Below are 26,930 nucleotides of genomic sequence, written 5' to 3'. Positions count from 1 at the left end.
GAGATTCCTATGCTTTATCCCAGGCTGCGAATTCACAACTTTGCAAGGGGGTGTCAAAGAGGGCTGGAATCTACATGTTTAACAAGTTTTCCCAGGGACTTTGGTGCACATTCAAGTTGGTAAACCACTGGCTTGGAGGGAGATGTGTTTTGCTGTAATGAAGTCAGGCCCTTACATGGGGTGGCAACAACTGGATCAGAAGCTAAGAGCATAGGGATACAGATTCTGGGGGAGGGGACGGGGGTGGGGGAGAGAGAGATGGAGGGAGGGAGAGAGGGAGAGGGAATGTGAATATGAAAATGAGACAGGTAGATAGCAAAAAGGGGAGAAACAAACAGAAAGACTGAGAAATCCCAAGGCAGCAGTTTCACCCACTGAACAGAATCTAGGAGGCCAGTCCAGCTGCTTTTTCTAATATCTTGAGACTGTCACAGGTACAGGTCAAGAAGGTTGTCATTTCTTCATGGAAGTGCACTCTACCCCACCCTGAGTGCTCCCACATGCACCATCATAGCTGGGCTTACCTCACAAATGTCCTTTAGGTGCTTGATGTAATGACGCTCGGTGCTCATGATCTCATTGATGACGTTGGCCCGCATCTGGTCCCGGTTCTGGAGTGGCCGGCCCAGACAGAGGCAGTCTGAGTTAGGGTCCAGGTGCCCATTCTGAACGTCACCGGGCCCTTCCTCCACCCCATCCTCCTGGTTCACCCAGAGCTGTAGAGGCAGGCAGAAGAAGAATAATGGGTTAGCTTCCTTCTTGGAGAAGTTTTCAGCCAAGTAGCAAAAGGATAAACTAAATTCTTCAGGTATTCAGAGAGCCTTCAACCAGAGCCCTCTTAAACTGAATGCCAGACCTAGCCTCTAGGGTGACTTGCTGGTCCTAGGTATGAGTCTATTCCTCTCTAGGCCTATGGTGACCTGTCCATAAAATGGAGAATGGAGAAGAGTACGACTAAATCCTTTCTAAGATACTTCTTGGCTAGGAAGGTTTCAGAGGAGAAAAGAGTTATGGCAAGGAGAACTCATTCATGCTGGAGCATATCTAGGTATCACAGCTGGATCAAAAAATATGGATTAAATTATACATTTTGGGATGAGAGGGGTCCAAGACGGTGACATGGGAAGACCCTGAGCTCACCTTCTCCTATTGACACACCAAGTCTACGCCCATATAGAGAGCAATTCTTGAGGGCTGATTGACTAGCTGCTGCACATAAAAGGACCAGATAGAAATGGCAGTAAAGATGGAGACATGGTATACATGGGAACCACACCTTTGAAGTAGCAATTTGCAGTAGGGAGGGATATTGCTAAGGGGCCTACACGCAGACTCACCTACCTTGGGAAAAAGAAAAAGAAAAAGAAAAGCCCAGCAGTTTAAAGAGCAGACTCATAGACTTAGAGAACAAACTTATGGTTACCAGGGGGAAGGGTGGGGGGAAGCGATAGACAAGGAGTTTGGGATTGACAGGTACACAATGCTATATAAAAAATAGATAACAACAAGGACTTACGTATAGCACAGGGAACTCTCCTCAATATTCTGTAATAACTTAAATAGGAAAAGAATTTGAAAAAGAATAGAAACATGTATATGCATAACTGAATGACTTTGCTGTACACTTGTAACTAACACAACATTAATTAAATATACTCCAATATAAAATAAAAAATTTAAAAATAAAAATAAAATAAAGAGCACCTAGACTGTATAGTGAAGAAATCCATTTAATAACCCTAGAGCTTCTGCCAAATGGGTTCCAAATAACTGCTGGAACTGTCTCCAGGGTCTGAAGGACAGGTGAGCACCACTGTTTGTGTACCCCTCCTCTACCCAGACTGAACCTGCTCAAGCTTGTCTCCCTGCCAAGGCAACCTAGGCTAACAGACTGCCCATGGCTAGGGCCCTGTCAAGCTGCTCCACCAGGGTGGCCTTGGATGCAGCATTTCTCAGGGACTACTCATAGCCTGGGCTCACACTAGCCCCAGACACCCCACCAAGGTGGCCTCAGGCATGGTGCTTCACAGGGACTATACCCAGCACATGCCCACTCCAGCCATCCTGACAAAGCAGCCAGAAGCAAGCAGTCTATACAGGGAAGTCTCCCACACAAGGGCACCTATCAAGATCAGGAAGAGGTAGCTGTTGCACCTAATTCATAGAAACAAAAGCCAAAAGTCAAACAAAATGGGGAGACAAAATAGCAAATTGTACACTCTAAATATATGCAGTTTATTGTATCTTAACTGTATCTCCATTAAAGTTCTTAAAAAAAGAATATTACTAATTTTGTAATTTTTAGCATGAAAAATTGATATGGTGTAATTGACCTGGAGTAAAATTGTCAATGCAAAAAAAAAAAAAAATGAGGAGACAGAGGAATATGTACCAAAGAAAAGAACAAACTAAAACCCCAGGAAAAGACCCTAATGAAACTGAAGTAAGGAATTTATCTGATAAAAAATTCGAGAAACAGTCATAAGGATGCTCACTGAACTCAGAAGAAGAATGGAGGAATTCAGGAGAAGAATAGAGAAACTTAGAACTTCAACAAAGACTTAGAATAAGAAAGAACTGATCAGAACTGAAGAATACAGTGAGTGAATTAAAAATTCACTGGAGGGAATCAACAGCAGACTAGGTGATACAGAAGAACAGATGAGTGACCTGGAAGAATACTGGAAATTACCCATTTGGAACAGTAAGATGAATAACTAACACAACATTGTAGAGCAATTATACTGCAATAAAGATGTAAAAAAATGAAGTGAGGAGAGTTTAAGGGAGCACTGATTCAACATCAAGCATATTAACATTCACATTATAGGGGACCCAAGGTGAAAGAAGGTGAAAGAGGCAAAGGGACAGAAAATTTATTTGAAGAAATAATTGCTGAAAACTCCCCTAACCTGGGGAAGGAAACTGACATCCAGGTACAGGAAGCACAGAGTCCCCCATAAGATGAACCCAAAGACATTCATACCAAGACACATCATACTTAAAATGTCAAAAGTTAAAGGTAAAGAGAGCATCTTAAAGACACCAAGAGAAATACAATCACACACAAGAGAAATCCCATAAGATTATCAGCTGATTTCTTAGCAGAAACTTTACAAGTCAGAAGGAAGTGATGGGATATATTTAAAGTACTGAAAAAAAAATTATAACCTATAATATTCTATCGAGTAACATTATCATTTCACTCAGAATTGAAGAACAGATAGAGTTTCTCAGACAAGCAAAAACTAAAGGACTTCATTCCCACTAAACCATTCCTTTAATAAATGTTATAGGGTCTTCTTTAAGTGGAAAAGAAAAGGCCATAACTATAAATAAGAAAATGTATGAAAGAAAAAAAATCTCAACCAAAAAAGATGGCGGAGGAGTAGGACATGGAGATCACTTCCTTCCCCACAAATACATCAAAAATACATCTACTTGGGGAGTGGCTCCTGGAAAACACCTTCCGCATGCTGGCAGGAGACCTCAGACCAGCAAAAAGGCAAGAGAATTCCCACTTAATTGGGTAGCTCAAAGGAAAGAAGGGAAAAAGAGAGACAAAGAATCCTGAGGAGACCAGCCCCTCTGGGAGGGAGCTGTGAGGGGTAGAAGGCTCCCACACACTGGGGAGTGCCCTCACTGGTGGGGAAGAACAAGGGGAGCCTTGGAGCCCCCAGAAGAGAGAGCAACAACAGGTGTGCACAGGGCAGAGCAGAGAGATCCCCACACTGAGGAGTCAGGCAGCACTCCCCAGCCAGAGAAGCTAATTTGCTCCCCCATGGTGGTGGTAGGGGCTGGATGCTGAGGCTTGGGCTTCAGAGAACAGACACCAGGGAGAGAACCGGGAACGGCTGCATGAGAACAGCCTGGGGGGCAGCTGTGCCAAGAAGGTAGGAGGGAGTTTGGAGAAAATTCTGGGCCAGACGGAGAGGCAGGGGACTTTTGTTTCGGAGTGCTTGGGAGGAACTTCCCTCTCTTCAAACTCACAGCCTGCAAAGCTGAGCGAGCCATGGCTACTGGATTGAAAAGCCTTCCTGCTGCCCCATGCCCCTGCCTATCCCACAACCCCGATTGGTGGCTGCTGGATCAAAAGCACATCTGCCTCGCCACACCCCCACCTGCCCTGTACCCCTGACCAGCAGCTGCTGCATCAAAAAGCTTGCCTGCCACCCCAAACCCCCGCCTGACCCGCACCCCTGACCAGTGGCTGCTGGATCAAAAAGCCCACCCACTGCCCTGCGCCCACGCCTGCTGCTGGGTCACACCAAATGTCTGCCAAACTGCCTGCTACCCTGCTATTCTGCCCTGCTGCTGCTGTGCTGCCAGGCCAGTGGCCTGTGCAACTGCAGCCACCAAGGATCCTATGTGTAAGGCAAGACACTAGCCACACACTCCCGGCAGTAGGTGAAGCCCACCAACACCAAGGGTCCCATGATCAGGGCCAACTTCCTTGGGAGAACTCACAGCACACTTCAGGCTCATGCTGACCTCTGCTGCTATAAGCACTCTTTCAGATTTAAGTTAGACTGCCATATCCCTCCTTTCCCCCCAAACTGAAATTGCAGGTGGGCTCCAATTATTCTCTTTCACCCCCTCTTGCCTGGGTGGGGAATCGACTCCTGAGAATAACCAACATGCAAAGTAGGGATCAAAACAAAAACTGATCACCAAGAACTGCAGGATCTAGAAGAGAGAAAGAGAAAGAGCCACAGGAGGAGCAGATTTAATGCTCACAATAGGCTTGATAGACCCTGCATCTGTGGATCACCTGAACAGACGAGTGTTTCTACAATAGAGACTGTAGAAATAGGGAGAAACTGAAGACTGTGGGGACAAATACACATAGGACTAATACAAGTTCAGTCTGAGCTCTCCACAGTCCTCTCCACAGCAGGTGCAGAGCCCTACCTAGAAGTACTGGAGGACTTCTTCATATGGGTGTCTTGTTTCTGGTTTTAGGTATTTGTTAGTTAAATCGTTCCTGTGTATATTTGTCTATGGATTTGCTTGTAATTGGTATGAACACTCTCTTCTTTTTTTCTTTTTTTTGCTCTCTCTCTTTCTCTTCTGTTTGGTTTCTTTTCCTCTTCTTTTTTTGTAAGTACAAGTGTGATTTTGACTGATTAGAGTTGCTTTTACCACCAGTCAGGGGATTTGTCTGTTCTTTCTTCTTCTTCTTCTTTTTCTTCCTTTCTTTCCTTGCTCTCCTTCTACCTCCTTTTTCTCCATGCCGTGCAGCTTCCAGGGTCTTGGTGCCCTGGCCAGGGGTTAAACCTAGACCTCTGAGACAGCAGCGTGGAGCCCAGGACATTGGATCACAAGAGAACTCCTGACTCCACAGAATATTAATCAGCAAGTGCTCCCCCAGAGTTCTCATTCTCAGCACCAAGCTCCAAAACTAACCAAAGGCCAGAAAGCTCCAGTGCTTGACACCTCAAGCCATACAGAACAGATATAAGAGGAATTACTCCTAGGCAGTATAGGGAAAGGAGACAGAAAATACTATGAATAAGACAAAATGAGAAAACAAAGAAACACTTTGCAGGCAAAGGAGCAAGATAAAAATCCACAGTACCAAATAAATTAAGAAATTGGCAAACTGCCTGAAAAAGAATTCAGAGTAACGATAGTAAAGATGATCCAAAATCTCAAAAACAAAATAGAGAAAATAGAAGAAGCATTTAACAAGGATCTAGAAGAACTAAAGAGCAAACAGTAATGAACAACACAATAACTGAAATTAAAAATACTCTAGATGGTATAAACAGCAGAATAACGGAGGCGGAAGAATGAGTACGTGGGTTGGAACATAGAATGGGGGAAATAACTTCCATAGAGCAGGGAAAAGAGAAAAGAATAAAAACAAGGAAGACAGTCTCAGAGACCTCAGGGATAACATTAAGCATACCAATATTTGAATCACAGGCATCCCAGAAGGAAAAAAAAAAAGGGCCTGAGAAAACACTTGAGGAGACTATGGTGGAAAACTTCCCCCACATGGGAAAAGAAATAGTAAACCAATTCCAAGAAGTGCAGAGAGACCCATACAGAATAAACCTAAGGAGAAACACAGTGAGGCATATATTAACCAAATTAATGAAAATTAAACACAAAGAAAAATATTAAAAGCAGCAAGAGTAAAGCAACAAATGACATATAAGGGAAAACCCATAAGGATAACAGGTGATCTCTCTGAAGAAACTCTGCAGGCCACAGGGAGTGGCAAAAGGTCATTAAAGTCTTGAAAGAGAAAAACCTACAGCCAAGAATACTGTACCCAGCAAGAATCTCATTCAGATTTGACAGAGAAATCAAAAGCTCTACCAACAAGCAAAAGTGAAGAAAATTCAGCACCAAAAAACCACCCAGCCTTACAACAATGGCTAAAGGAACTCCTCTAGGCAGTAAACACAAGAAAAGGAAAAGACCTAAAAAAAACAGCCAAAGCAATTAAGAAAATGTTATTAAGCACTTACATGTCAATAATTACCTTAAATGTAAATGGATTAAATGCTCCAACCAAAAGACACAGACTGGCTGAATAGATACAAAAACAAGACCCTTGTTTACGCTGTCTACAAGAAACGCACTTCAGTCCTAGGGACACATACAGACTGAAAGTAAGGGGATGGAAAATGATACTCCATACAAATTGAAGTCAAAAGAATGCTGGAGTAGCAATACTCATATCAGACATATTATACCTTAAAATAACAATTATTACAAGAGACAAGGAAGTACACTACATAATGATGAAGGGATCACTCCCAGAAGAAGATATAACAATTGTAAATATCTATGCACCCAACATAGGACCACCTCAGTACATAAGGCGAATGCTAATAGCCATAAAGGGGGAAATCAACAGTAACAGAATAATACTTGCACGTTTTAACAACCCACTTACACCAATGGACAGATCATCCAAACAGAAAATAAATAAGGAAACACAAGCTTTAAATGACACACTAGAACATCTCGACTTAATTGATATTTATAGGATATTGTATCCAAAAACTACAGAATACACTTTCTTCTCAAGTGCACAAGGAACATTCTCCATGATAGATCATACCTTGGGGCACAAATCAAGCCTCTGTAAACTCAAGAAAATTGAAATCATATCAAGCAACTTCTCCAACCAGAATGTCATGAGACTAGATGTCAATCACAGGAAAAATACTGTAAAAAATACAAACACATGGAGGCTAAACATTATGCTATTAAACAACCAATAAATCATTGCAGAAATCAAAGAAGAAATTAAAAAAAATACCTAGAAAGAAATGACAATGAAAACACGACGGACCAAAAACCTATGGGATGCAGCAAAAGCAGTTCTAAGAGGGAAGTTTATAGCAATACAATCCTACCTCAAACACAAGAAACATTTTGAAAAAATAACCTAACTTTACACCTAAAACAAATAGAGAAAGAAGAACAATAACAACAACAATGACAAAAAAAAAAAAAAAACCCAAAGTGAGCAGAAAGAAAGAAATCATAAAGATCAGATCAGGAATGAATGAAAAAGAAATGAAAAAAACCATAGCAAAGATCAATAAAACTAAAAGCTGGTTCTTTGAGAAGATAAACAAAGTTGATAAACCATAAGCCAAACTTATCAGGAAAAAAAGGGGGAAGACACAAATCCACAGAATCAGAAATGGAAAAGGAGAAGTAACAACCTACACTGCATAAATACAAAAGCTCATGAGAGACTACTACAAGCAACTATGTGCCAATAAATTGGATAATCTGGAAGAAGTGGATAAGTTCTTAGAAAACTAAAATCTTCCAAGACTGAACCAGGAAAAAATAGAAAATATGAACAGACCAAGCACAAGCACTGAAATTGAGACTGTGATGAAAAATCTCCCAACAAACAAAAGCCCAGGGTCAGATGGCTTCACAAGTGAATTCTAACAAACATTTAGAGAAAAGCTAACACCTATCCTTCTCAAACTCTTCCAATACATAGCAGAAGGAAGAACACTCCCAAATTCATTATACAAGGCCACCATCACCCTGATATCAAAAGCAGTGAAAGTTGACACAAAAAAAGAAAATTACAAGCCAACATCACTGATGAATATGGATGCAAAAATCCTCAACAAAATACTAGAAAACAGAATCCAACAGCACATTAAAAAGATCACACACCCTGATCAAGTATGGTTTATCCCTGGAATGCAAGGATTCTTCAATATACACAAATCAATCAATGTGATACATCATATTAACAAATTCAAGGATAAAAACCATATGACCATCTCAACAGATGCAGAAAAACCTTTTGAAAATATTCAACATCCATTTATGATAAAAACTCCCCAGAAAGTGGGCATAGAAGGAAGTTATGTCAACATGATAAAAGCCATATATGACAATCCAACAACCAACATCATTCTAAATGGTGAAAAAATGAATGCATTCCCTCTAAGGACAGGAACAAGACAAGAGTGCCCACTCTCACCAATACTATTCAACATAGTTTGGAAGTTTTAGTCACAGCAATCAGAGAAGAAAATGAAATAAAAGGAATCTAAATTGGAAAAGAAAAAGGAAAACTGTCACTGTTTGTAGATGACATGATATTATAAAAAGAAAAGCCTAAAGATTCTACCAGAAAACTGCTAGCACTAATTGATGAATTTAGTACAGTAGCAGGATACAGAATTAATGCACAGAAATCTCTTGCATTCCTATACACCAACAACGAGAGCACAGAAAGAGATATTAAGGAAATACTCCTATTTACCATTGCAACAAAAATAATAAAATACCTAGGAATCAAACTGCCTAAGGAGGCAAGAGACCTGTACACAAAAAAGTATAAGACACAGATGCAAGAAATCAAAGATGATACAAACAGATGGAGGGACATACCATGTCCCTGGATTGGAAGAATCAACATTGTGAAAATGACTATTCTACCCAAAGCAATTTACAGATTCAATGCAATCCCTTTCAAATTACCAATGGCATTTTTTGCAGAACTAGAACAAGAAATTTTACAATTTGTATGGAAATGCAAAAGAGCCTGAATAGCCACAGCAATCTTCAGAAGGAAAGACGGTGCAGGAGGAATCGGACTCTCTTACTTCAAACTATACTACAAGGCTACAGTGATCAAGACAGTATAGTACTGGCACAAAAATAGAAATACAGATCAATGGAACACAATAGAGAGCCCAGAGATAAATCCATGCACATATGGGCACCTTATCTTTGATAAAGGAGGCAAGAATATACAATGGAAAAAAGACAGCCTCTTCAATGAGTGCTGCTGGGAAAATTGGACAGTTACATGTAAAAGAATGAAATTAGAACACTTCTGAACACCATACACAAAAATAAAATAAAAATGGATTAAAGACCTCAATGTAAGGACAGACACAATAAAATTCTTAGAGGAAAACATAGGCAGAACATTCTATGACATAAATCAAAGCAGGATTCTTTTTGACCCACCTCTGGGAATAATGGAAATAAAATCAAGAATAAACAAATGGGACCTAATGAAACTTAAAAGTTTTTGTGCAGTGAAAGAAACCATAAACAAAACAAGAAGGCAACCCTCAGAATGGGAGAAAATATTTGCCAAAGAAGCAAAAGACAAAGGATTAATCTCCAAAATTTACAAGCAGCCCATGTAGCTTAATACCAAAGAAGCAAATAACCCAATCCACAAATGGGCACATTACCTAAATACACATTTCTCCAAAGAAGACATGTAGATGGGTAATGAACACATGAAAAGATGCTCAATATCACTAATCATCAGAGAAATGCTAGTCAAAGCCACAATGAGGTATTACCTCACCCCAGTCAGAATGGCCACCATCAAAAAATATAGAAACCATAAATGCTGGAGAGGGTGTGGAGAAAAGTGAACCCTCCTGCAGTGTTGGTGTGAATGTAAGGTGATACAGCCACTAGGGAAAACAGTGTGGAGGTTCCTTAAAAAAATAAAAATGGAACTACCATATGACCAATCAATTCCACTACTGGGCATATACCCAAAGAAAACCATAATTCCAAAAGAAACATGTTCCAAAATGTTCATTGTAGCACTGTTTACAATAGTGAGGATGTGGAAGCAACCTAAATGCCCATCAACAGATGAATGGATAAAGAAGATGTAGCATATATATATATATACAATGAAATATTACTCAGCCATAAAAAAGGATGAAATTGAGTTATTTGTAGTGATGTGGATGGGCCTACAGTCTGTCATACACAGCAAAGTATGCCAGAAAGAGGAAAACAAATACTGTATGCTAGGTCATATATATAGAATCTAAAAAAAAAAAAATGCTAGTGATGATCCCAGTGACAGGACAATAATAAAGATGCAGATGTAAAGAATGGATTTACGGACATGGGGGAGGTGCAAAGGGGAAACTGGGATGAAGTAAGAAAGTATCATTGACACATATATACTACCAAATGTAATGTAGACAGTTCGTGGGAAGTTCCCGCATAAAATAGGGAGATAAACTGGATGATAGGTGATGACTTAAAGGGCCAGGATACGGAGGGTGTGAGGGAGTCATGGAGGGGTGGGGATATGGGGATATATGTATAAATAGAGCTGATTCACTTTGGTGTGCCTCAAAAATTGGCACAACAGTGTAAAGCAATTATATTCTAATAAAGAGCTTTAAAAACTAAAATAAAATAAAGAAATGGGACTGAATGAAACTTAAAAGCTTTTGCACAGCAAAACATACCATAAACCAGACAAAAAGACAACCATCAGAATGGGAGAAAATATTTCCCAACAAAGCAATGGACAAAGGATTAATCTCCAAAATATACAAGCAGCTCATGCAGCTTAATACCAAAACGGGTAGAAGACCTAAATAGACATTTCTCCAAAGACATACAGATGGCCAACAAACACATGAATAGATGCTCAACGTAACTAATCATTACAGAAATGCAAGTCAAAGCCAAAGTGACATATCACCTCACACCAGTCAGTATGGCCGCCATAAAAAATATAGAAACAATAAATGTTGGAGAGGGTGTGGAGAAAAGGGAACCCTCCTGCAGTGTTGGTGGGAATGTAAGGTGGTACAGCCACTATGGAAAACAGTGTGAAGGTTCCTTAAAAAAATAAAAATGGAATTACCATATGACCAATCAATCCCACTACTGGGCATATACCCAGAGAAAATCATAATCCTTAAACAAACATGTACCATAATGTTCATTGTAGCACTGTTTACAATAGCCAGGATGTGGAAGCAACCTAAATGCCCATCAGCAAATGAATGGATAAAGAAGATGTGGCACATATATACAATGAAATATTACTCAGCCATAAAAAAGAATGAAATTGAGTTATTTGTAATGAGGTGGATAGACCTATAGTCTGTCATACAGAGTGGAGAAATCCAGAAAAAGAAAAACAAATATCATATACTCACTCATATATATGGAATCTCAAATAATGGTACTGATGAACCCAGTGACAGGGCAATAATAAAGATGCAGATGTAGAGAACGGACTTGAGGACACAGGGTGGGGGGGGGGAAGGGGAAGCTGGGACGAAGTGAAAGAATAGTATTGACATATATACACCACCAAATGAAAAATAGATAGCTTGTGGGAAGTTGCTCCATAACATAGGGAGATAAACTCAATGATGGTTGATGACTTAGAGGGCCAGGATAGGGACGGTGGACGGGAGTCATGGGAGGGAAGGGATTTGGGGAGATATGTATAAATACAGCTGATTCACTTTGGTGTCCCTCAAAAACTGGTAGAAGAGTGTAAAGCAATTATATTCCAATAAAGAGCTTAAAAAAAAAAGAAAAAAATCTCAATGTTAAAGACAAGTATATAGTAAAGGCAGTGGATAAGCCACTTAAAAAGCTATGAAGGGGGGAGAAAAAGATGGTGGTGAAGTAGAGGGACGTGGAATGCATCCCTCTCCACAGATGCATTGGGAATGCACCGAAGGATGCAATAATTCCCACAGAGAACCAGCTGACCACCAGCAGACGACCTTGGACGCCAGAAAGGACCTCAAGGATCCCGACATAACCGGTAGGGAGGCATCTACGATGGCCCAAAGAGGGTGAAGCGGCAGAGCTGTGGCAGACGGGAGGGAGTGAGAAACATATGGAGGGTCCACACCGCAGCTCAGCGTTCCCAGACCAAGACGGCGATTCACAGTTGAACAGAGGGTCCAGGAGCAGGAGCGTGGGAGAGCTGGTTCAGGGTGAGGAAAATTGTGGCCAGTAAGGTGAAAGACCCAGAGGACAAGAGGGAAGAGATCTGCGGTGAGGAGTGCCTGTCCCTGAGAGCTGCCCGGCCATGATGGCGGATGGATGCTGCAGGCTCACGGGCGGCAGGGAGGAGCCGTGGGCATAGCCTCTCTCTCTCTCTTTTGGTGCCTCTGAAACAGGCAGTGGAGACACGCCCTGTGGGCAACCTAAGGCACTCAGGGATAACAAGCACCCTCAGGCACTCGGGTGGGGCGGGGCTAGATTAAAACCCCTTGGAACTCCAGCAACAGGGAGGATACCAAGAAGAAAAAAAAAAAAAAAAACCCGAGAGAGGCCTAACTCTGAGACATTCTGTTTACACCTGAGTCACCTGCGTCCTGCTGCAACAGGCACCTACCTACAAGCCCCACTGAAACAACAGTGTGCCCCTGCTCACTCACTCCCAGAGGAAGGAGCCGCTATTGTACCCTCTCCCTCCCCACACACCAACGCTTACAGACCAAAAATAAAGGAAGATCTGCTAGTCACAGAATAATGCAAAAAAAAAAACCAAGGCAAGGAGAAGGACACTTACAGCTGAGACTCTAAGGAAACAGAAATATTAGTATCAATCCTATTGAACTGGTCCATTCTGGGATCAGTTCTGGATTTTTTTTTTTCATTAATAATTATGATCTTAGTCCTAAGAGATCTACAAGTTTTATAACCTAATTTTTTTAATGCTATTTTTGATTCTATTTTTATTTTTTTGCCTTTTTATATACTGCTATTTCTAGCTAAGTTTTTGGTAGTACAGACAATATATCCCTCATACTTTCCTTTCATCCCTATCTTTTATACATTTCTATTCCTTTCTTTTTATTTGCATATTTCCAATCACACTATGCTCTTCTGTTCCCCTTTCTTCCATCCATTTTTAGTTTATTTTATCTTAACATACTTATAAGCAACACTATCGATCTGCTCAGAATCCTTGCTCTATTCTCCAGATGACCCACCACATTGGTATTTAATATTAGGTTTTTGTCTTTACCTTAGTTCTTAGTATAATTGTCTAATTACATTCTGAGAATTGCCATTCTGTCTGGTGGTACTCTAGCTCTTTTCTATATTTGATTCTAGCTTATAAAATCTCCCTGGATTAGTGTTTGTATGTGTAAGGTGTTATTTGTTTGTTTGTTTGCTTTTGCTATTGCCTCTGATTTGTTCTGTTTCAGCTGTCAATTTCTGTTGGGTTTCTCTTTGAATATCTGATAGCATACTGGGGTTCTGTCAGGTCTTTCCAGAGCCTTATGTCCTAATGGATTCAGTAATTGTGTGTTTTATACATGTATGTGTTTCCTAGACTTAATATTTGTTTAACCCAACACTTGGACATTAGTCTGAGGCTTGGACAGTCTTCTATAAACACCTCTATCACCAGGGCAAGCAACCCCAAAAGATTGGACAACCATGAGGAAACAAAGAAACACCATGCAGGCAAAGGAGCAGGAAAAAAACCTATAAGACCAAATAAATGAGGAGGAAATAGGAAAAAGGCCGGAAAAAGAATTCAGAGTAATGATAGTAAAAATGATACAAAATCTTGATAACAAAATGTAGAAAGTACAAGAAACAGTTCATAAGAACTCAGAAAAACAAACAGCAATGGATAACAAAATAACCGAAACTAAAAATACTCTAGATACTATAACCAGCAGAGTAACGGAGGCAGAAAACGAATAAGTGAGTTGGAAGATAGAATGGGGGAAATAAACGCCACAGAGCAGGAAAAAGAAAAAAGAATAAAAAGAATAGAAGTCAGTCTCAGAGACCTCAGTGAAAACATTAAATGAACCAACATTCGAATTATAGGCAACCCAGAAGAAGAAGAAAAAAAGAAAGGGTCTGAGAAAATATTTGAAGAGGTTGTAGTGGAAAAATTCCCCAACATGGGAAAGGAAATAATTCACCAAGTCCAAGAAGCACAGAGAGTCCCATACAGAATAAACCCAAAGAGAAAAACACCAAGGCACATATTAATCAAACTAATGAAAATTAAACACAAATAAAAAATATTAAAGGCAGCAAGAGAAAAGCAACAAATAACATATAAGGGAAAACCCATAAGGATAACAGCTGACCTTCCTACAGAAACTCTGCAGGCCAGAAGGGAATGGCAGGATATACTGAAAGTGCTGAAAGAGAGAAACCTACAGCCAAGAATACTCTACTCAGCAAGAATCTCATTCAGATTTGATGGAGAAATCAAACGCTTTCCAGACAAGCAAAAGTTAAGAGAATTCAGCACCACCAAACCAGCCTTACAACAAGTGCTAAAGGAACTTCTCTAAGTAGGACACACAAGAAAAGGAAAACACCTACAAATACAAACCCAAAACAATGAAGAAAATGGTAATTGGAACACACATGTCAATAATCACCTTAAATGTAAATGGATTAAATGCTCCAAGCAAAAGACACAGACTGGCTGAATGGAGGCAAAAACAAGACCCTTCTATATGCTGCCTACAAGAAACCCACTTCAGACCAAGGGATACATATAGACTGAAAGGAAAGGGATGGAAAAAGATATTCCATGCAAATGGAAGTCAAAAGAAAGCTGGAGGAGCAATACTCATATCAGACAAATTAGACTTTAAAGTAAAGACTATTACAAGAGACAAGGAAGGACACTACATAATGATCAAGGGATCCATTCAAGAAGAACATATCACAATGGTAAATATCTATGCCCCCAACATAGGAGCACCTCAATACATAAGGCAAATGCTAACAGCTATAAAAGGGGACATCCACAGTAACACAATAATAGTGGGAGACTTGAACACCCCATTTACATCAATGGACAGATCATCCAAACAGAAAATAAATAAAGACACACAAGCTTTAAATGACACATTAGACCATCTCGACTTAATTGATATTTATAGGACATTCCATCCAAAAACGACAGACTACACTTTCTTCTCAAGTGCACATGGAACATTTTCCAGGATAGATCACATCTTGGGTCACAAATCAAACCTCAGCAAATTCAAGAAAATTGAAATCATATCAAGCATTTTCTCAGACCACAACGCCATGAGACTAGACATCAATTACAGGAAAAAAACTGCAAAAAATACAAACACATGGAGGCTAAACAATTCACTCTTAAACAACCAAGAAATCACTAAGGAAATCAAAAAGGAATTCAAAAAATATCTAGAAACAAACGACAATGAAAACACAACAACCCAAAACCTCTGGGATGCAGCAAAAGCAGTTCTAAGGGGGAAGTTTATAGCAATACAATCCTACCTTAAGAAACAAGAAAATGATCGAATAAACAAGCTAAGCTTACACCTAAAACAATTAGAAAAAGAAGAACAAAGAAACCCCAAAGTGAGCAGAAGGAAAGAAATCATAAAGATCAGAGCAGAAATAAATGAAAAAGAAAGGAAGGAAGCAATAGCAAAAATTACTGAATCTAAATGCTGGTTCCTTGAGAAGATTAACAAAATTGATAAACCATTAGCGAGACTCATCAAGAAAAAAAGGGAGAAGATGCAAATCAACAGAATTAGAAATGAAAAAGAAGTAACAATGGACACCTCAGAAATACAAAAGATCATGAGAGACTCTACGAGCAACTATATGCCAATAAATTGGATAACCTGGAAGAAATGGATAACTTCTTAGAAAAATACAATCTTCCAAGACTGAACCCCGAAGAAATAGAAACTATGAACAGACCAATCACAAGTATGGAAATTGAGGCAGTGATTAAACATCTCCCGACACACAAAAGCCCAGGACCAGATGGATTCACAGGTGAATTCTCTCAAACATTTAGAGAAGAGCTAACACCTATCCTTCTCAAACTCTTCCAAAATATCGCAGAAGGCGGGACACTCCCAAACTCATTCTATGAGGCCACCATCATCCTGATACCAAAACCAGGCAAAGATGTCACAAGAAAAGAACACTACAGACCAATATCACTGATGAATATAGATCCAAAAATCCTCAACAAAATACTAGCTAACAGAATCCAACAGCACATTAAAAAGATCATACACCATGATCAAGTGGGGGTTATCACTGGGATGCAAGGATTCTTCAATATACACAAATCAATCAACATGATACATCATATCAACAAATTGAAGGATAAAAACCATATGATCATCTCAATAGATGCAGAAAAAGCTTTTGACAAAGTTCAACATGCATTTATGATAAAAGCTCTCCAGAAAATGGGCATAGAAGGAAATTACCTCAACATAATAAAAGCCATATATGAGAAACCAAAAGCCAACATCATTCTAAATGGGAACAAACTGAAAGAATTCCCTCTAAGAACAGGAACAAGACAAGGGTGTCCACTCTCACCATTAATATTCAACAGTGTTTTGGAAGATTTAGCCACAGCAATCAGAGAAAAAAAAGAAATCAAAGGAATCCAAATTGGAAAAGAAGAAGTAAAATTGTCACTCTTTGCAGATGACATGATATTATATATAGAAAACCCTAAAGACTCTATCAGAAAACTGCTAGCACTAATTGATGAGTTTAGTAAAGTAGCAGGATACAAAATTAATGCACAGAAATCTCTTGCATTCCTATACACCAACAACGGAAGAGCAGAAAGAGAAATTAAGGAACCTCTCCCATTCACCATTGCAAACAAAAGAATAAAATACCTAGGAATAAACCTGCCTAAGGAGGCTAAAGATCTGTATGCAGAAAAGTATAAGACACTGATAAAAGAAGTCAAAGATGACACAAACAGATGGAGGGACATACCATGTTCCTGGATTGGAAGAATCAACATCGTCCAAATGACTGTACTACCCAAAGCAATTTACAGATTCAATGCAATCCCGATCAAATTACCAACGGCATTTTTCACAGAACTAGAGCAAGAAATCTTACGATTTGTATGGAAACGCAAAAGACCCCGAATAGCCAAAGCAATCTTGAGAAGGAAAAATGGAGTTGGTGGAATCAGGCTTCCTGACTTCAAACTATACTACAAGGCCATAGTGATCAAGACAGTATGGTACTGGCACAAAAATAGAAAGGAAGATCAATGGAATAGAGTAGAGAACTCAGAGGTAAGCCCAAACACATATGGGCACCTTATCTTTGACAAAGGAGGCACGAATATACAATGGAAAAAAGACAGCCTCTTCAGTAAGTGGTGCTGGGAAAATTGGACAGCAACATGTAAAAGAATGAAATGAGAACACTTCCTAACGCCATACACAAAAATAAACTCAAAATGGATTAAAGACCTACATGTAAGGCCAGACACTATAAAACTCCTAGAGGAAAACATAGGCAGAACATTCTATGACATCCATCAAAGCAAGATCCTTTTTGACCCACCTCCTAGAATCATGGAAATAAAATCAAGAATAAACAAATGGGACCTCATGAAACGTAAAAGCTTTTGCACAGCAAAAGAACCCATAAACAAGACTAGAAGGCAACCCTCAGAATGGAAAAAATAGTTGCCTATGAAACAACGGACAAAGGATTAACCTCCAAAATATACAAGCAGCTCATGCGGCTTAACATCTAAAAAGCAAATAACCCAATCCACAAATGGGGGGAAGACCTAAATAGACATTTCTCCAAAGAAGACATACAGATGGCCAACAACCACATGAAAAGATGCTCAACATCACTAATCATCAGAGAAATGCAACTCAAAGCCACAATGAGGTATCACCTCACACCGATCAGAATGGCCTTCATCACAAAATCTGGAAACAACAAATGTTGGAGAGGGTGTGGAGAAAAGGGAACTCTCCTGCACTGTTGGTGGGAATGTAAGTTGGTACAGCCACTATGGAAAACGATTTGGAGGTTCCTTAAAAAACTACAAATAGAACCATCATATGATCCAGTAATCCCACTACTGGGCATATACCCAAAGAAAACCATAATCCCAAGAGAAACATGTACCATAATGTTTATTGCAGCACTATTTATAACAGCCAGGACATGGAAGCAACCGAAATGTTCATCAACAAATGAATGGATAAAGAAGATGTGGCATATATATATACAATGGAATATTACTCAGCTATAAAAAGGGATGAGATGGAGCTATATGTCATGAGGTGGATAGACCTAGAGTCTGTCATACAGAGTGAAGTAAGTCAGAAAGAGAAAGACAAATATTGTATGCTAACTCACATATACGGAATCTAAAAATGGTACTGGTGAACTCAGTGACAAGAACAAGGACGCAGATGCAGACAATGGACGGGAGAACTCGAAGTTTGGGAGCGGGCGAGGGGTGAAGGGGAAGATGAGACGAAGCGAGAGAGTTGCACAGACATATATATACTACCAACTGTAAAATAGATAGCCAGTGGGAAGTTGTTATATAACAAAGGGAGTTCAACTTGAGGATGGAAGATGCCTTAGAGGACTGGGAGGGGGAGGATGGGGTGGACTCAAGGGAGGGTGGGGGGGGAGTCAAGGGAGGGAGGGAATACGGGGATATGTGTATAAAAACAGATGATTGAACTTGGTGTACCCCTCAAAAAAAAAAAGCTATGAAGGCTAAAAGACAAAAACAGAACAATCACTTATAACTACAATAAGTTGTTAAGTGATACACAAAATTAAAATATGTAAAATATAACATCAAAAACATAAAATTTTCAATTAGGGAGTAAAATGTAGTGCTTTTACAATGTCTTGAAACTGTCAGCTTAATGGACAGCAATATACATGTGTACATATATGAACCTCATGGCAACTATAAACAAAAACCTACAAGGGATACACAAAAAATAGTGAGAAAGCAATCCTAACAAAATATTAAAGGAATCCATCAAACTACAAGGGAAGAAATCAATAGAAGAAGACATGAATAGAGAAGACCAAAAAAAAAAAAATCAACAAGATGGCAATAAGTGCATATCTATGAACAATTATTTTATTTTAATATAAATGTACTAAACACTCTATATCAAAAGATATAGGACAGCTGAATGAATTAAAAAAAAAAAAACAAGACCTATGTATATGCTGCCTACAGGAGACTGACTGCAGGTCTATAGGCACATGTAGACTAAAAGTAAAGTAATGGAAAGAGATATTCCATGCAGATAAAAAGAAGAAAGAAAGCTGGGGTAGCAATATTCATATTATACAAAATAGGCTTTAAAACAAAGACTGTAACAAAAGACAAGGAAGTGTATTACATAATGATAAAGGGATTTAACATTTATAAACATTTATGCATGCAACATTAGAGTACCTAAATATTTAAAAGAAATATTAAATGAAATAAAATAAATTGACAGTAATACAATAATAGTAGGGGACTTTAATATCCAACTTACATCATCTAGACAGACAGAAAATCAATAAGAAAACACTGGCCTTAAAGAACACAGTATACCATATTGACTTAACAGATATACATACAAAACATTCCATCCAAAAGCAACAGAATAAACATTCATTTTAAGTGCACAGGAACATTCTTCAGTATAGATGACATGTTAGGGAGCAAAATAAATTTCAATGAATTTAAGAAGACTGAAATTATATCAAGCATTTTTTCCATAAACAAGGGTGCAAAACTACAAATTGAATACAAGAAGAACACTGGAAAAACCCAAACACATGGACACTAAATAACATGCTATTAAAGAACCAATGGGTCAACTAAGGAGGAGTCAAGATGGCAGAATAGGAGGATGCAGAATTTGTCTCTCCTCAAAAGTACATCTAGAATACATCTAAAAATGGAACAATTCTCATAGAACACCTGCTGAACATTGGTGGAAGACTTCAGACACCTAAAAGAACAAGAAAAATCCCCATCACAACTGGGTAGGACAAGAAAGAAGAGAAAAAGAAAAGAGGAATCACAAAGGGATCAGCAACCCTGCTGGGAAGCTGAAAGAGAGGGGAGGTCCCCCCACTTAGAAAAACTCCCTCATGGTGGGGAAATCAGCTGGAAAAGAAAAATCAGCTGGATATCAAAGGAGAACTCAGTGGATTATCTATGGAAGGCATGACAAAGTAAGAAGTGCACACATGTTCTGCACTGCAGCTCTGTGCGTTCCAGCCTGAGTTATGAGTTGCCTGTTGCAAAGTGGGGCTGGGTGCTGGAAGGTGAGCTCTGGACCACAGATCCAGGGACAGGAGAGCTGTTGGCTGTGAAAAGGCAGCCTGAAGGGGCAGGAGAAAGGAGCTCTGCAACCAGGAAAGTCTGTAGAAAAAGCCTGGGGCACCACAGAAGCAAGTCATCATTGTTGAGTGGCATGCAATGGGAAGAGCCACCATTACAACACTTTTCCCCTTTAGCCTCTGTAGGCACTGGGAGTACCTCCCATCTGAATGGCCCCACCCATCCGCCCCTTGGGCTAGGGTCTTCTTCACCCGCATAGGCTCAGGGGGGCCTGAGCACCACTCAGCCCAAAGCCTCCTTGGGAATCAGCCCTGGGCACCCTGGCCTGGGACAAGAGTCCACCAATCCTGGGAGAGGCTGAGTGCTAAAGCCTGGGGTTGGAAGAACAGATCCAGGGAAAGGAGCACTGTTGGCTGTGCAGATACAGCAGATGGGATGAGAGTGAGGGGATGCATGGCTAGGAATGCCCCTACAGAAAGTGTTGTCTGCCTGGAAAGTGAGGCACTATTGCTGAAAGGTGCATGGGGGATCAGGTTACAGCCACCCCCACACACCAGCTGCTGCCTCTGTGGGTACTGGGAGGGACTCCCAACAGAGGAAGTCCACCACAGTCTTTTGAAACTGCCTGCTGGTCCTGCTGCCACAGGAGGCTCTCACACACCCCAGTTGTGGCCACTGTGCCCCTCCCTGGCCTGAGGGAGTAAGTGTACCCCAAGCAGCCACTGCTTTCACTTCCTCTCACCTAGGCAAGGAACAGCTGCCTGAGAGTGATGCACATGTAGAGTTGGGGTCAAAACCAAAGCTGAGCCCCAGGGGTGGTGCAACTAAGCAAGAGGAATAGAGATCTTTCCATGCAGCCACACAAGCTTTGGATTAAATCCCCGAGATCAGCTTGGTAAATCCTGTATCTGTAGAATACCTGAATAGACAACAACTGTTCCCACAATTGAGATGAGTCTAGCTTTTGCATCAGTGAACTTCGGGGGCAAGAACACACAGGAGTTGAGCCAAGTCAGAGTCTGAGCTGGCCCCACAGTGCCCACAGCAGATCCAGAGACCTACCTAGAAATACTGGAAGGCCTCCAGGGGAGGTAGGCATTGGCTCTGGCTCACTATGGGAGCAAGAACACTGACAGAGGAGGCTCCAGAAAAAAACTTATTACTATTAGTCTTTTTTTGTTTGTTTCATATTGTTCAGTTGTTGGTATTGTTGCTTTTATTATTTTTTTATCTTTTATTTTTAATTATAATAAAAAATTTTAACATATATTTTTATTTTTCTATTTTTACTTTTTTGTTTTGTGTTTTTCTCTTGTTTTTTTCCTCTATTTTTCTTTATTTTTTGATTGTTTTTATGTGTATATTTTGTTTTCTTCACTTTTTTGTTTGCTGTTTGTTTTATTTTTCATTTTTGGTTTTATTAGTCTAGTCCTTATTGACTTCTCATTCTTAAATTATTTGTTCTCTTGTTTTTTTTTCCTTATTTCTGTGTGTGTGTGTGTTGTGTTGATGTTGCTCAGCTGTTTGTTTGCTATTGTTTTGCTATTTGTCTTGGGTTGTTTGTTTTCATTTCATTTCTTTTCTTTTCTTTTTATTTTTCTTTCTTTTTTTCTCTGGCCACACTGTGCAGCCTGCAGGCTCTTGGTTCCACAGCCAGGGTTTAGGCCTGTGTCTCCAGGGTGGGAGCACCAAGTCCAAGACACTGGACCACCTGGGCTCAGGGAATATTAATCAACATGCATGCTACTGTAAGTGTCCATATCAAGATCAAGACCTGGACCCACACAGCTGCTTTCAGGCTCCAGTACTGCACACATAATGCAAAACAATGAGCAAGACATGAACACAGCCCCACTCATTAACAGAGAGGTTGCCTAAAGTCATACTAAGCTCAAAGACATCCCAAAACACACCACCTAATGTGGCTCTGCCCTTCAGAAGGAAAAGACTCAGCTCCACCCACCAGAGTGCAGGCACCTGTCCCTCCCACCAGGAAGCCTACACAAGCCCCTGGACCAACTTCACTCACCAGAGGGCAGACAACAGAAGCAAAGGAAATATAATCTTGCAGCCTGCAGAAAGGAGACCATAAACACAGTAGCTTAAGCAAAATGAGACAACACAGAAATATGTTGCACATGAAGGAGCAAGGTGAAAAAGTAAAAGATGAAATAAATGAAGGGTAAATAGGTAATTTTCCTGAAAAAGAATTCAGAATAATAATAGTAAAGATGATCCAGAATATCAGTAATAGGATGGAGAAAATACAAGAAACATTTAACAGGGACTTAGAAGAACTAAAGAACAAACAATCAGTGATGCATAACACAATAACTGAAATAAAAAATACACGAGAAGGAATCAATAGCAGAATAACTGAGGCAGAAGAATGGATAAGTGAACTAGAAGATATAATGGTGGAAATCACTGCCGAGGAGCAGAATAAAGAAAAAAGAATGAAAAGAAATGAGGACAATCTCAAGATTTTTGGGACAATATTAAACACAACAATATTCAAAATAAAGGGGCCCCAGAAGAAGAAGAGAAAGGGAAGGAGCCAGAGAAAATATTTGAAGAGATTATAGTCGAAAACTTCCCTAACATGGAAAAGGAAATAATCAAGTTCAGGATGCACAGAGACTCCCCTACAGGATAAACCCAAGGAGAAACATGACAAGACACACATTAATCAAAGTAACAAAAACAAAATACAAAGAAAAAATATTAAAAGCAGCATGGGAAAATCAAGAAACAACCTACAAGGGAATCCCCATAAGGTTATCAGCAGATTTTTCAGCAGAAACTCTGCAGGAAGGAAAGGAGTGGCAGGACATTTTTAAACTGATGAAAGGGAAAAACCTAAACCAAGAGTAATCTACCCAGTGAGCATCTCATTCATATTTTATGGAAAAATCAAAAGCTTTACAGACAAGCAAAAGCTAAGGGAATTCAGCACCACCAAATAAGCTTTACAACAAATGCTAAAGGAACTTATCTAGACAGGCAACACAAGAGAAGAAAAAGACCTACAAAAAAAAGCCCAAAACAATTAAGAAAATGGTAATAGGGACATACATATCTATAATTACCTTAAATGTAAATGGATTAAATGCTCCAACCAAAAGACACAGACAAACTGAATGGATACAAAAACAAGACTTGTATATATGCTGTCTACAAGAGACGCACTTGAGACCTAGGGACATATACAGGCTGAAAGTGAGGAGATGGAAAAAGATATTCCATGAAAATGGGAATCAAAAGAAAGCTGGAGTAGTAATACTCATACCAGACAAGATAGACTTTAAAATAAAGATAATTACAAGAGACAACAAATGATCTACATCTACTACATAATGATCAAGGGATCAATCTAAGAAGAAGATACAACAATTGTAGATATTTATGCATGCAACATAGGAGCACCTCAGTACATGAGGCAAATGCTAGCAACCATAAAAGGGGAAATTGACAGTAAGAAAATATTGGTGGACTTTAACACCCCACTTACATCAATGGACAGGTCATCAGGACAGAAAATAAATAAGGAAACATAAACTTCAAATGAAACATAAGTTCAAATAGATTTAATGGATATTCATAGGACATTCCACATGAAAGCAGCAGAATACACTTTCTTCTCAAGTGTTCATGGAATATTTTCCAGGATAGAGCACATCTTGGGTCACAAATCAAGCCTTGGTAAATTTAAGAAAATTTAAATCATATCAAGTATCTTTCACTACCAAAGTGCTATGAAATTAGAAATTAACTACAGGGAAAAAAATTCTAAAAAGTACAAAACTGTGGAGGCTAAACAATATGCTATTAAACAACCAAGAGATCACTGAAGAAATCAAACAGGAAATCAAAACATACATAGAGACAAATGAAAATTAAAACATGATGACCCAAAACCTATAGGATACAGCAAAAGTAGTTCTAAGAGGGAAGTTTATAGCAACAAAATACTACCTCATGAAACAAAGAAAAATCTCAAATAAGCAACCTAACCTTACACCTAAAGCAAATAGAGAAAGAAGAACAAACAAAACCCAAAGTCAGTAGCAGGAAACAAATCATAAATATCACAGCAAAAATAAATCAAATAGAAATGAAGAAAGTAACAGCAAAGATCCATGAAACTAAAAGCTGGTTTTCCGAGAAGATACACAAATTTGATAAAACTTTAGCCAGATTCATTGAGAAAAAAAAAGGAGAGAATTCAATTCAATAAAATTATAAATGAAAAAGAAGTTACAATGGACACCATAGAAATACAAAGGATAATAAGAAATTAATACAGGCAAATGTGCCAATAAAATGGACAGTCTGGAAGAAATGGACAAATTGTTAGAAAAGTACAACCATCCAAGACTGAACCAGGAAGAAATAGAAAATACAAAGAGACCAATCACAAGTAATGAAATTGAAACTCTGATTTAAAATTTTCCAACAAACAAAAGTCCAGGACCAGATGGTTTCATGGGAGAATTCAATCAAACATTTAGAGATGAGCTAACACCCATTCTTCTAAAATTTTTCCAAAAAATTTCAGAGAAAGGAACACGCCCAAACTCATTCTACGAGGCCACCATCACCCTGATACAAAAACAGACAAAAAGAGAAAATTACAGGTCAATAACACTGATGAACACAGATGCAAAAATACTCAACAAAAGACTAGCAAACCAAATCCAACAACACACTGAGCAGATCATACACCCTGATCAAGTGGGATTTATCTCAGGCATGCAAGGATTCTTCAATATACACAAATCAATCAATGTGATACGCCACATTAACAAATTGAAGAATAAAACCCATATGATCATCTCAATAGATGCATAGAAAGCTTTCAACAAAATTCAGCACCCATTTATGATAAAAACTCACTAGAAAGTGGGCATAGAGGGAACCTACCTCAACATAATAAAGGCCATATCTGACAAACCCACAGCTAACATCATTCTTAATGGTGAAAAACTGAATGCATTTCCTCTAAGATCAGGAAGAAGACAAAGGTGTCCCCTCTCGCCACTATTACACAACATAATTTTTTAAGTCCTATCCATGGTAATCAGAGAAGAAGAAAAAAAAAAATAAAAGGAATCCAAATTGGAAAAGAAGAAGTAAAACTGTCACTTTTTGCAGATGACATGTTACTATAAATAGAAAATCTTAAAGATGCAACAAAACTACTAGAGCTAATCAAAGAATTTACTAAAGTCACATGGTACAACTTAATACAGAGAAATCTCTTGCATTCCTATACACTAATAACAAATGACCAGAAAGAGAAATCAAGGAAACAATCCCATTTATCATTACAACAAAAAGAATATAATACCTAGGAATAAGCCTACCGAAGGAGGCAAAAGACCTGCATGCAGAAAACTGTAAGATACTGGTGAAAAAAGTCAAACACAACACAAACAGATGGAGAGATATACTGTGTTCTTGAATTGGAAGTATTGATATTGTTAAAATGATTATACTACCCAAAGCAATCTATGGATTCAATGCAACCCCTATCAAATTATCAATGACATTTTTCACAGAACTATAACAAAGAATTTTACCATTTGTATGGTAACACAAAAGACCCCCAATAGTGAAAGCAATCTTGAGAAATAAAAATGGAGCTGGAGGAACCAGGCTCCCTGACTTCAGACTATACTACAAAGCTACAGTAATCAAGACAATATGGTACTGGCACATAAACAGAAATAGAGATCAATGGAACAGGATAGAAAGCAAAGAGATAAACCCACACACCTATGGTCACCTAATCTTTGACAAAGGTGGCAGGAATATACAAAGGAGAAAAGACAGTCTCTTTAATAAGTGGTGCTGGGAAAACTGGACAGTTACATATAAAAGAAAGAAATTAGAACAGCCCCTAACATCATAGACAAAAAATAAACCCAAAATTGATTAAATACCTAAATGTAAGGCCAGACACTATAAAACTCTTAGAGGAAAACATTGGCTGGTCACTGTTTTACATAAATTGCAGTAAGATCTTTTTTGTGTGCCACCTCCTAGAGTAATGAAAGTAAAAACAAAGGGGACCTAGACTTAAAAGCTCTTGCACAGTAAAGGAAACCATAAACAAGACAAAAAGATTACCCTCACAAAGGGAGAGAATATTTGCAAATCAAGCAAATGACAAAGGATTAATGTCTAAAATATAGAAGCAGCTCATGCAGTTCAATATCAAACAAACAAACAAACAACCCAATCAAAAATGGGCAGAAGTCCAAACAGACATTTCTTCAAAGGAGACATACCAATGGCCATCAGGCACATGAAAAGATGCTCAACATCACTAATTATTAGAGAAATGCAAACCAAAACTATAATCAGGTATCAGCTCACACCAGTCAGAACGGCCATTATCAAACATCTACAAACAATCAATGCTGGAGAGGATGTGGAGAAAAGGGAACCCTCTTACACTGTTGGTGGGAATGAAAATTTATACAGCCACTATGGAGAACAGTATGGAGGTTCCTTAAAAAACTAAAAA

At 39.1% G+C, this 26,930-nt stretch overlaps 1 protein-coding gene across 1 annotated transcript in view; it reads right to left on the bottom strand.

Annotated features, from left to right (window-relative positions):
* ARHGEF9 (Cdc42 guanine nucleotide exchange factor 9) overlaps positions 1 to 26,930 on the bottom strand; it is a 183,878-nt gene that overhangs the window by 72,454 nt on the left and 84,494 nt on the right. The window contains exon 3 of the mRNA XM_057718669.1: positions 525 to 716. Coding sequence (XP_057574652.1) covers positions 525 to 716 — 192 coding nt within the window. The remainder of the gene's footprint in view (positions 1 to 524; positions 717 to 26,930) is intronic.

The sequence above is a fragment of the Hippopotamus amphibius genome, chromosome X (genome assembly GCF_030028045.1).
Source record: "Hippopotamus amphibius kiboko isolate mHipAmp2 chromosome X, mHipAmp2.hap2, whole genome shotgun sequence".
Classification (NCBI taxonomy): domain Eukaryota; kingdom Metazoa; phylum Chordata; class Mammalia; order Artiodactyla; family Hippopotamidae; genus Hippopotamus; species Hippopotamus amphibius.
Note: the sequence above shows the minus strand (reverse complement) of the source record. Positions and strands in the feature narration are given on the sequence as shown.